This window comes from Taudactylus pleione, unplaced genomic scaffold (genome assembly GCF_031769625.1).
Source record: "Taudactylus pleione unplaced genomic scaffold, aTauple2 ptg000604l, whole genome shotgun sequence".
Classification (NCBI taxonomy): Eukaryota; Metazoa; Chordata; class Amphibia; order Anura; family Myobatrachidae; genus Taudactylus; species Taudactylus pleione.
In genome coordinates this window covers 639171-651434 of record NW_028285006.1, presented here as the reverse complement: position 1 = coordinate 651434, position 12264 = coordinate 639171, and the positions used below count along the sequence as shown (strand labels likewise).

Here is a 12264-nt window from a genome sequence, read left to right as displayed (position 1 = left end):
GTCTTCACCAAGGTCTGTCTGTCATGATTGCACACCTTCGGACATCGGGTGCGACCATAATTCCTTTCTTAGACGACCTGTTGATCAAGGCACCGGACTGGCCTCAGAGTAGTTGGTTCTCGGACCTTCGGACTCCCTTAGCAGACGACCCATGGCCCCTACCACTTCGTCCAGACTTCCTGCAACTGGGTCCTTTCGTGCACCCCAACCTAGCGCAGCTGTGTTTAACTGGGTGGCTGTTGAGGCCGCTATCTTGAGACGCAAAGGCATCCCAGAATCTGTTATCCCCACTACCCCACTATGCTTCGTGTCAGAAAGCCGGTTACGGCTGCACATTACCACCACATTTGGCGGTCTTATGTGGCATGCTGTGACGGTCGGGGCCTTCCGTCTAGGACTTTTCGTTTATCTAGGTTGTTTTTTCATCATATGGGGCTAGATGCTGGTCTCTGTTTGGTGTCCTTAAAGGTGCAGATATCTACCCTTTCTATTTTCTTTCAATGCAAATTGGCCCTCATACCTGAGGTGCAGCCTTTTTTTTTTTCCAGGGAATGTTGCGGGTGCAGCCACCTGTTTGTTCCACCTACAGCTTCCTGGGACCTGAATTTGGTTCTTAGGTCTTCCATGTTTGAGCCGCTTGACGAGGTAGATATCAAGTATTTGGCTTGGAAGACTGTTCTCCTCCTGGCATTGGCTTCAGCCCATCGGGTTTCGGAGTTGGGGGCCCTGTCTAGTAAGCCCTCGTATCTTATATTTCATGATTATAGGGCTGAGCTCCGGACACAAGCCGCTTTCCTTCCTATGGTTGTGTCGGCTTTCAGCCTATTGTGGTGCCTTCCTTGGTTCAGAACTCTGGAGTATCCTCCACCCAGGATGTGGTTAGAGCTCTCTCCGTGTCTATGAGGCTCAGACAACGTCTTTCCGTAAGACTGATTAGCTTTTTGTTTTGTATGACGCTGTCCAGAGGGGTTGGCCGGCGTCCAAACAGACGTTGGCGGGGTGGATTTGACTGAGTATACGGCAGGCCTATGTTAGCAGCGATAGGCAGCCTCCTCCATCTATTTCAGCGCATTCCACGCGCTCTGGGTGGCACGTCGGAGTATCTCCACCATGCAACTGTGCCGTGCGGCTACTTGGTCCTCGATACATACCTTTTTGTGAAGTTTTATCAGTTTGACACATTTGCAGTTTCAGCTTCACACTTTGGCCGCCTTGTTCTGCAGGCTCCTCAGAGCGCTCCCGCCCATGAGGAAAACTTTGGGACGACCCCGGTGTACTAAGCTTCCAGTGTCCCCTAGTGGATGAAAGAGAAAATGGGATTTTGGTACTTACCAGTAAATCCTTTTCACTGATTCCACAGGGGACACTGGACGCCCACCTCAGCGCTCTTCGTCTGCCTGTTTGGTTGGTTCCGTGTATTGTGTAGTTCTGTTTGTTGTGTGATCTTCACTTTTCTTTACTCCAGTTATTCTCCATCTCCTCTCGATCTTCATTTTTTCTAAACTGAGGTTTGATGGGGCATAGAGGTGGAGGAGCTTCACAAATTATTTAAAGTGCCAGCTCCAACTATCCATGCCTCTATACCCCAGTGTACTAGGCTTCCAGTATCCCGAGAAATCAAAGAAAAGGATTTACCGGTAAGTACCAAAATCCCATTTTTCCTAGGATGAATTTCCCATCTTGGTGAAAACACAGTTGTGTGGTGGTGAGTTGTAGGGTAGTAGTGATGCAGCAGGTTATTTTATGTTTCGCAGGACTTATTGACCTGGCGCACATGTTTGGCTGCAGGAGGGTCCATCCATGTAGTTGTCATCGGAGCTCGGCGGAAACCAGAAGACTTGGTATCTGCTCTGCTCTCCACTTTCCCAATACCTCACTGTGTTGCTGACTCTCTTCACATTAATGGGCTTTACATTTTATTTTTTTTAAAGTTAGAATTTCAATTTTATATTGTTGTTCGTCACTGATAAAGTGATTTTGATTCCTGGCAAAAATTGTAATATTATTGTCACAGAAATTGTATATTTGTATTTTCTTTTTAAATTTTAAAAGATGATTGGTTGTTTTAAATATGGAAAAAAATGGATCCCCCTGAGTCCCAATAAGGACACATAATTATCCATGGTAATAAGGCCTTCATTCAGAGGCGGCCGTACGGTCTACGACCGCACGGCCGCCTTGATGTTTGTCCAGTGCGCATGCGCACGAGGGAGTCGGCTCCTTCGTGCACATGCGTGAGACCCGCTACGACCGACAGCGCCGGTCGTAGCGGGTCTCTTTCCAAACGGGGCGAGCTGTCGATGTTGATTGACAGCTCGCCCCGTTTGGAAGGCGGGCCGGGGGGGTGGCAGCCCAAACGGAGGCGTTCCCATGGGAACGCCTACCGTTTGGGGGAGGCCCCACTGACATCACTAGTGAGGTCAGTGGAGAGCTTCCGGCTCTGACAGAGCCAGAAGCTCTCCGGGGCTTACGACAAGTGAGACCCCACCCTAGGGTCTCGTCGTAAGCCCCGATGGTCGCGATGGTCTCTGACCATCGCGAGTATCACCCTAGCGGTCGTTAGAGCTGTGGGTGTAAACCCACAGCCTAACGACCAAAACAGAGGCGGCCGGTCAGGATGCAAGCGGCCGCCCAGTTTCTGAGCGACCGCTTGCATCCTCCGACCGCCTCTGAATGAGGGCCTAAGTCCCTACTAGCTCCAGAGGCTTGGAAGATCCTAAACTCTGTAGGTTGATCTCAGCTCAGTATGCTGATATAGTGACATCATAGAGCTGACGTCTATCTGCAGTTGAACGCAGACATATTTGTGCAGTGAAAGAAAATATGCAAGACATTCTTAGGCTAGACATAATGCAGCTGGTGGTAGAACATTTGTGTCACTCAGCGATCAATAAATCTGCTGCACTTTAGACCATGATGCTCTGGTAGTGTCAGAGACATGGTAACGCAGTGTAACAGATGGCCCGTGTTTCCACAATCAACGGATGAACTTTATATAGAACCTGTCATTTCAATATGAAGCAGGGAATTCCAGTAAGTTAAACGATCACGAACTATAAAAAGACACTTATATTGTAACTGGTAATTTGTTCTGATATATGTAGTTTTACGAACATGTTTGTGTCAGATTTGGATTATGGTGCTTTCAACTCCATAGATGGCACAGGTCATGTTTTCAGGATTTCTTTAATCATGCACAGGTGAGTATCTATTTTGCATGGATAGTAATTTTCCAACCTTTATCCACAGACTGAAATCCTGAAAACATGACATATTGGGGGTACTCGAGGATCAGAGTTGAAAAGCTCTAGTGTAAAGGGTTTAGTTCTGTTTTATAATAAGATATAGTCCTCTCCAGCGGCGGCTCCTACCCTCTTAGATGAGGGGGGCTGCCACCGCTGAAAACAAGAGGGAGGGTGCAATCACTCACCCGCCACCGCTCCAACCTGGCTGGGTCCTGGCGCCTGCGCGTTAGATCTGTCAGGCGCCGGAACCGGCACATGCGCACTAGTTGCGGGGCGCCGCATATGCCACTGGCATCCAAAGGGCTGCATCGTCTGCAACCCCTAGGAGCTGGTTAGGGCTGGAGAAAAGGCAGAGTAGTGGCTTCCTCCTGGAAGCCGCTCTCTGCTAATAGCAGCCCGGACTGGCAGTCCCAGGGGGGGGGGGGGGGGGGACACCTCCCCCTGGGATTGCCTGTGGTGTATGTGACTGGCAGGTAGCGCTTCCAATAGGAAGCTTCTGCCAGTCACAGATTGTAGATAGGGCAGTGAATGACTGCACTGACTACACAGATGTGGTGGATTTTACTGAGGGGGGCTGCAGCCTCGCAGCCAATAGGCAAAATCCACCACTGGTCCTCTCTGTGACTTAAGCCTGGAGAGTTTTGCCCTTCTGTGACCAGACAAATTGTTATGTTTTGGAGATGCATCAGTCTTACTGGGAATACGTTTTTTTAGTTGTAGTTTTCTAAGAATTTTTTTATATTATTAGGGCTTTATTCTGAAACATGGAAATAAATCTTTTTATCATTTGGAGAAATGGGTAACAGATATAAGAAAAAAAAAATCCCTTTTCCAAAAACTATGTTTAGATAATCATTGCAACAACAGAAACTGCACTTAGATTAACCATCTAGTGCTTTTCATTTTAGTGATACCCAAAATGTGTGCTTGATACGAGACCTGATGGAAATACAGAGAGATATATTTTAGTTTTTATTAGCATAAGTTACGGTTATATTGCAGCCGCACGAGGATACAAAATGCAAATCCTTATATTGTGAACAATCAGGAATAGGGCACGGATGTAAATAAGAGTCAGTAACAGTAAGCATGGAGAAATTGCAGTCATCAGGTGGTCAATGAGCCTAAACATAGTATAGCGGTATTACTGTTCAGGCCAGTAGATGCATATAATCTGTGGCTCCTTAAATGATCATGGTAGCTCCTGAAATGGCTGGTCCCAGAGATGTCCCAATCTGACTAATATGCAATTAGAATTAAAGCTATTTGACACAAGGTTTTCCTTCATTGATGGAGCCTCTGCACGTTGACTACAAAGCACAATAAAAGCTTGGGCTGTGATAGGTTGAAATGTTTACATTGTACATCACTGTTATCTATGTATTGATATATGAAAATTTGGAAATGCTAGAAATTACTTTTTAAAATAAATAGTCCTTCTATGAGTGGATGCTGTTTGAATTTCTGTGTCTAGACGAATTGAATTTTAGGTTTACTGACCATTAATCCTGTGGTGGAGAGTCACTTGGGGGCCTTTCTCCCTCGATCAAACACTGGTCTTGCAGAATTGTCTAGCAGATGATCACTATACATGTGCTGTATTTATGTGATCAGGATGAAGGGCCCTTCTCACAATCTGTTCCTTGTGTGCTCACAATCTGGTCTATGCTTTGAGTGTGGTAAAGATAATCATGTATCTACAACTTGTATAGTGCACCTGTAACCCTCGTTGCAACGCGAACAGCTTTAAAAGCGAGGTAAAATCTTAGTACCAGGCACAGAAAGGGACAAATTCAGAAATGACTCCTGGTCAGATGAATCGCATTTGGTCACTACACAGCAGTTTCTTTATTGAAAAAGAAATAATTTTGATACAATAAATATAATCCTTCATTGAAGAAGAAATAATTTGATAAGATGTGTCCTCTTGCATCTTTGCCGCTTTTGCGGTAAATTGCGCCACGCATGACTCCATAGGATTGCACGGTGCGAACGCACATCAAGGCGTAATGTACGTGGCTAATCGCATTGGGGCGAAGCGTGCGCAAGTTTGTAGCACGATCGGCAAAGACGCAAGAGGACACATCTGTATGTTGATGAAGAAAGAGACCTGTACAATGTTGCCTTTCCTGGATGTCAGAAAATCATTTATATTTTACCAATTGTTGCTTTGGTATTAATGCTTGACCATGTTAGTTGCAACATATGGTACATAAGATGCCCTTTTACTTTGTTTCTTTCTTTTTTGTTTTCCTGTTTTTATTACAAATCTGTAATCTATGCAGAACCATTTTATGATTTTCCTGCTACCAGTTTGAGACCTCAGTGTGGTCACAAATGTACAAAGTGATGTAAGTCACTATATATAGTCTCATTAGTTTTAGCCTCTGACTGTAATAAGGTTTAATGTGTTTTTTTATTTCTATACAATGATGGGTTTTCCCCCTAGAAATCATTATACAGAGAGTTCAGAAAGAAATATGTGAGAGAACCACAGAACAGAAGCAATTATCTATATACAAAGACTTGGTCACAAAATAAAGCTCCCAATGTCACTGGGATGAGCACCGTTAAATAAATGAGTAAGGAGGGGTGGACATCGGGGGGAAATGTAGAGATAATCATTACATGAAAGTTAGTGTGATTTTTTATATTTTAGGATTAGTGATTTGAATTATAGAGATAAATAATTGTAGAATGCCGCAATTCCTAAATATTAGGTATTCTAGATCCCATAGCTGTATGTATCCCCACTCTAAGCCCGATTTATGCAAAAACAATTGGCAGCAATATTGTAGCAAACTACAGCAGTTAGTTTATACATATAAATAAATATAAAGCCTTAAGGACTCCTTGTACAACTGCTCTAATTAGGCATTCCTCTCTTTATGTTACCAGATTACAGCCATACAGCACATACTAAAAGCCAGGAACAGAGAGAACTAGGGACCATCAGTAATAATAATATGTACATAGATAACACTGCTCTTGAATGGACATAAGAATTAGACCATAAGATATCTACACACCTTGATTTGGGTTTCAAAGCTGCATTGCATTGTACCATGCCTATGGGTTACACTGGGATACAGTGTTTATGAATCGCAGGTGTGGTGCAAATGTGTGTAGGACTTTGCCGATTTTTTCATCTGGGCATTTTCTCTATTTTTATGTTTTTTTTCATGAATTCAAAATACATTAATAATTTTGTTTTCACTATTTCAGGCCTCAACACCATACAGCATAGATTCCGATTCCTTGGGAATGGATTGTATAATCTCTGGAAGTGCCTCTCCGAACCTGGCTATCAACACTGTGACTAACAAAGTAACTACTCTATTCAGTATAACATAGCATGGTCACCGGAGTGAGCGTCCTACCTCCATTTTACACATGTACTCACCATAGCTGCACTTATAGTATGCTGTCCTCCTGCTACCTTATTATCCTTAATATGTAATCCACCTACATATTCCAACTGGCACCATATCCCCATAAATTTGGCTCCGAACAACCACAGCTTGTTGATGGGGTCCCATTCCAGACACACAAGCAGACCTCTGTGATGTCGGAAGTAACCCTTCCCTATAAAGCTGCATACACACACAACGATTTTGTTACTAACGATTTCCTGAACGATTTTCTGTCAGATTTTTGAAAGTGTAATGAACGATTTTTTGAACTACAAACGATTTTTGTAACTTCCCTTAATGAAAATCGTTCAGTTGGTCAGTCAGAACAAACTACAAATGGGTACGCACATGAATGATAATCGTTCATCGTTATAACTCAGAAACGACGTCGTTCTAGTTAAAAATAAAAAAAATCGTTAAGTGTGTATGCACCTTTAGTGTGGGGGTCTCGGCAAGTGGTTGGGTCAGATTTAGTTAGCACTGAACACGATCAAGTTTGTTGCTTAGGTATTTCCAACTGGTTTGCCTACCCCCCTCAATGACATACATAGGAGTAACCCACCAGTTAGAAAGTAAAGTCACTATTTGAAGTTAATATATACTTTTAGACTGTATTACTGTGTTGAATTATTTTTATATGTTTATAGTTATTCTTGCACAAAGCTTTATATGCGCACTGCATGCTCTCATTCCTTTCAGCAGATTACTGTGATATAAGGGAGGTACTTCTCTAACCGAGCAGCATGGTTCAAGTAAATGCTTTGCAGAAGTGCTGAGCATACATTTATTAGGGGAGTTATTTACTGATTTAAGAACATTTGGAAATGTTAGAAATTACTTTAAATAAATAGTCCTTCTATGACTGGAGGCTGTTTGAATTTCTTTGTGTAAACTAATTGAATTTTAGATTTAACTGTGCAGCACAAGTTGAATTTTAGGTTTACATTAACAGCACAGTACATCTTGCTTTTGCACCAGGACAGCCTGTATAGTGCGCTTCAAGGTGCTTGCTCAAGTTCTATGCAAACTAGAAGTATGTCTAGGTGGGGTTGGGTATGAAATCCCGGCTGTTGGGATGCTGCTGTTCAGAATACAGACAGTGGCATATCGACAGCCAGAATCCCGACACCCATAGGGAAGACAGGTAAGTATTTTTCCAACCCCTACCCTAACCCTCCCCCCCCAGTGCCTAAACTTAACCTCCCCCTTCCCGCACCCTAATCCTAATACTCCCTAACTGGTGCCTAACCCTCCCCCTAATGCCTAAGCCCGCACCCTAACCTCCCCCTAACACTTTGCTACTTACTTTCGGGATGTTGGTGCCGGTATTCAGACAGTCTGCGTCCCGCATGCCGGGATGCCGATTGGAGGAAAAGTATCCAGAGGTGAACCGTGCAAAAGCTTTAACGAAAAAAAAAAAGGCAACCATACTTCTTTAGTATCACCCCTTTTATTAAAATACAGTTTTTCTGCTTGGTTTAGCCTTGTTCATGTTTAAATAATCAACTACATCATTGTTATGTGTAAATTATGTAGCAATTTTTTATTTTGCGTGAAGCGCTTTATTACTGTATTCGGAGTGAGCTTAGAAACTTGCTTCTCTGCTGCAGTGAAACAGGGAGGCAGAAAACAAGTTCCATTAAAGCAAGTATGGGGAACCTCAGGCCTGGGGGCCGTATAAAGCCTCCGGAATCATTTGGTCTGGCCCTCGGAGCTTTTTTCTGCTGGCCTCATCTGGCTAGCAGGGTGCCTAGAATAGCACCCTGCAGTCAGGATCTATGCAGCAGTGGCACCTGGAGCGTCCTTAGAACACTTTAGACGGTCACACGGCTGCACTTACAGCTCCCGGAGCATCCTCAGGGTGCTCCGGCCATTATGGCCCCGCAATCAAACAAATCATTATTCTCCAATCTTCCTAACAGCAGTGATTATGAGTGGGATCACTGCTCCTAGCAATGTTTGTCTGTGAGGGGGCAGGGCTAACAACCCTCTTTCAGACCAAACTAGGATACTCCTACTTGCGGCAATTCTATTTCTACAAAGAGTGCACTTTCTCACTTTTGGCTGCGATGATCAGAAGGTACAATCTATTTAACAAATGTTATTGTACCTTTTTTCCCTTCTAGGTAACTTTATTCAACACAAGTCAGGATGGCAATGACAGTCCTCGAAGTAGCCTTAACAACAGCCTTTCTGATCAGAGTGTGTCGTCCCTAAACTTGAACAGTGTTGGCAGTGTACATAGTTATACGCCGGTGAGCAGACCACCTCCATACATTCTTGTTTCACACGTTTTCATCCAACAATAACAATACTGGCTTTCAAAATGTTACTTTCACAAGCTGTAATGTGTTTTACTAGGCGCACTTGACATAAATCACTGACACTTCAACCAAGCAAAGTCTATGTTTGGGTTTTATGCCGTGTTTAGAATTGCATAGGGCTAATGCTGAAGTACAAGGCACATTAATCACTAGACATAAAGCAAAGTAGGATTGAGAAACAATGGCGGCATAGTTATCGGACAAGGTTGAAACACTGATAAGATTGTATGTGTAAAGGACACTTTCTTTCAGAGTACACATTTTCTAATTGGGATAGAGTCAAGCAACAAATACATATCACACATACAACTGTTATGTAGTGTTGTAAGTTCACGGTTATGTTGTGTGAAATTGATATAAAATAAAACATAAATGCTGGTTTCCTTTGTATACGTATACTGACCTATCACATGCATGGGACAAGATTGTTAAAAGCAGTAATTATATTTTATTTGATATCAATTTCACATATAGCATTGTATATATTTTTTATATTCCTGTGTGCTATAATCTAAGTCTTATACTATGGGACCCTTACCATGTCTATCTAAACAAAGTGAAACAAAATGTGTTTACTTTTACCCACTGCACCCTTGGAGTACAATATCAATATTGGAATAACTTTTCCTTTTCATATGTGCCATTCAGGTCCAGAATAGATGTTTAAACATCCATGAGAGAGACATTATTTTTGCCTTTGTTTTGACATGTGACATTGATCTACAATTGTCATATAAATCTTTTCTATATGCACAGCTTCATAGTTCTGTCAGATGTGAAAATATTATTTTCTTGTACAACCTCTACTCACATTAATACTTTATATTAAATAACATGTAAGTTTTAATCAAAAACATTTCATCCAATTAATAAGAGTGCCCTTACAAAGAGTCTCCTGTCCTACTTTAGCATTCTATATCTGACTCTAGGGGGCACCACCAGCTACCTTATCTAATAATTGTGTTCCTTTACAATTACTCTAATAGTTGGTTATACACTGCACATACCTACAGTACCCTATGCATGCTATCTTGCAGACCAGTAAACAAGAGAAGTATCCTGTGTGAAATCCACCCTACACTTCTTTAGAAGTTCACGGTTATATAAGAAATAATAACAAAGAAAAGTAGGATTTCAAAGTCAATCGATTTTGTTTAAAAGGAGAGTCGAAATTTTCCAAAAAATATTTGTTGGAACATCAGACTGGGGCTAATGCCTGAATAACTAGAAAAATAATAAAAAATGAAACCAGGTGCGTCTCAAGGAATTTAAAAACAAAGGGAAATAACCAAATGCTGCTAAGATAACAATTAGGAAGTTGAAGCCCAAATAGGTAAGAACAAGAGTAAAAAAGGAGAGGGAGTGCAAATGTAAAAGTAATTATAATTTAATAAATATTCAGAAAAAAAAACAATACAGCTATGGGGGGGATTTAATTAGGTGCGGGGAATAGTTCCGGGTTTCGTGCCTGGAGCCATTCAATTAAAATCTGCATTTTCCCAGTGCGGTAAACCATGTGTTTATGCGTGCTAACCCAAAGATTCTTCACAAAGTGCTGGAATCTATGGGTTTCCCCATGCTTTAAAAAGAAAAGTCTGCATATGATTCTTGCAGCTCCTTTTGCCCTATGGGGCATAACGAGCCGGGTTCCAGCAGCTATTTATTCGGGCAACACATTCAATTACAGTAGCTGCGGGATAAACACCGCTCTGAATTGAATTTCCCCCTATAAATAAAAATAAAATCAAATAATATAGAAGGACATACTGTATGTTCTATGTAATAGAAAAAAATTACATTAAAAAGTCATCTGGCAAGTGGACCTCTAATATATTAGTGTAATCTATCTGTAAATGAACTAATACATATGTAGCAATCAGTCTGAATAACAACTAGAAGTGGGAGCTAAAACCATCTGATGCAATCATAAACACACGGAAACTTCTAAAGCTGGGCATCCACTATACAATTATCTGTCAGATATCTGTCCAATCTGGCTGGTTGGAATGAAAACCTGGTAATGTATGGTAGCAAATGACAATCGTCCATTTGCTCACAAACACTGGAAAATAGCCAAAAATGGTTGTTCAGACAAATTGGTTAAAACACACAAATTTGAAAAAAAAAATTTATCCTTTTTTCAGTGTTTAAAATCATATAATCGACTGTCATTTGCTTGAATGGTAAAAATGTAAATATATGTAGACTTCAATTATGTCCCTCAGTGTCTCCACACTGACATTTATGATTCCATATGATCCTTGTGTAGAGCATTTGATATTACAACCAACGGGCTCCTTTCATAACATGCTGGATGTTGTAAAAAGTCACAAGACTGATAACCGCAATGTATCGGCGTAAATGCTTGTAAATAAGAGACCATGTAGTCTGTATAGCACAGTTCTGGCCAATATTTTTGGAGAATACAGCAACTAAACAATAGTTACTGTATATATCCCACAGGTTAACTTACAGTAATTGTAAAGTTGAGGTCTAGATGTATTGGTACCGGTAAAAAGCAGACCAGGTGGTATGTCTTGCCGAATTCTGGTCTGTGTTGTTGGGAGTGTCAGCGGTTAAACTAAATTAGCTCTTAGCAGCGGGGACCGCTGTGTTGCAGGGGCCCATGGCTGCCTGCATTCGACGGCACCGCTGCACCTGCCGCCTGTGTCCCCCGGGCCCTACTGTATCTAAGTACGGAGCCCATGCCATTGCCGCTGACAGGAAGTTCGGGTCCCTGTCGGAGGGGAAGGAGGGGCCTCTCTCCTCCCCTCTCATCTATAGTGCTATTCCTAGTCCTGCTCCCTGCCACATACTTACTGCTCCAAAGTTCTAAACTGTGCTGAAGAGCTGGTGGGGGCTGAGCCTGAGTGACGTGAATGGGCCAGCTCCTCCCCCAGCCTTAGCACTGCAGTCGGACTCCTGTTGCCTTGAACGGCCCAGCCAGAGGGGGAGGAGGCCCTCAGGAGGGGCCACACTCTCCGCCCCTCCGCTCTCCTGCTTAAATTACGGCCCTCCCCTCCAAGCTTCTTTCCAACCAACAAAGTTTAACAAAGCTGTTTGTTTGTTTCTTGCATACTGTGAGGGGTATTCAATATGAAACGTTAACCTCGCCAGCGAGGTTTTCACCGCACATCGGAGGTTTTGCCAGCGAAAAAGTATCACGCGCGCTCCCGCTTATCCCCCGTATTCAATTTGAAATTGTCGAATACGGGACCCGGCGATACTTGGATCGGCGAAAAAAAACTTGTATTTTCAGGAATTAATTGTAGGAGCCCCCTA

The 12264-nt window shown here is 42.6% G+C and overlaps 1 protein-coding gene across 1 annotated transcript in view; it reads left to right on the top strand.

Moving 5' to 3' along the window:
- FOXJ3 (forkhead box J3) overlaps nucleotides 1–12264 on the top strand; it is a 170170-nt gene that overhangs the window by 116594 nt on the left and 41312 nt on the right. The window contains exons 6-7 of the mRNA XM_088453966.1: nucleotides 6471–6572; nucleotides 8785–8913. Of these exons, the coding sequence (XP_088310092.1) occupies nucleotides 6471–6572; nucleotides 8785–8913 (231 nt within the window). The remainder of the gene's footprint in view (nucleotides 1–6470; nucleotides 6573–8784; nucleotides 8914–12264) is intronic.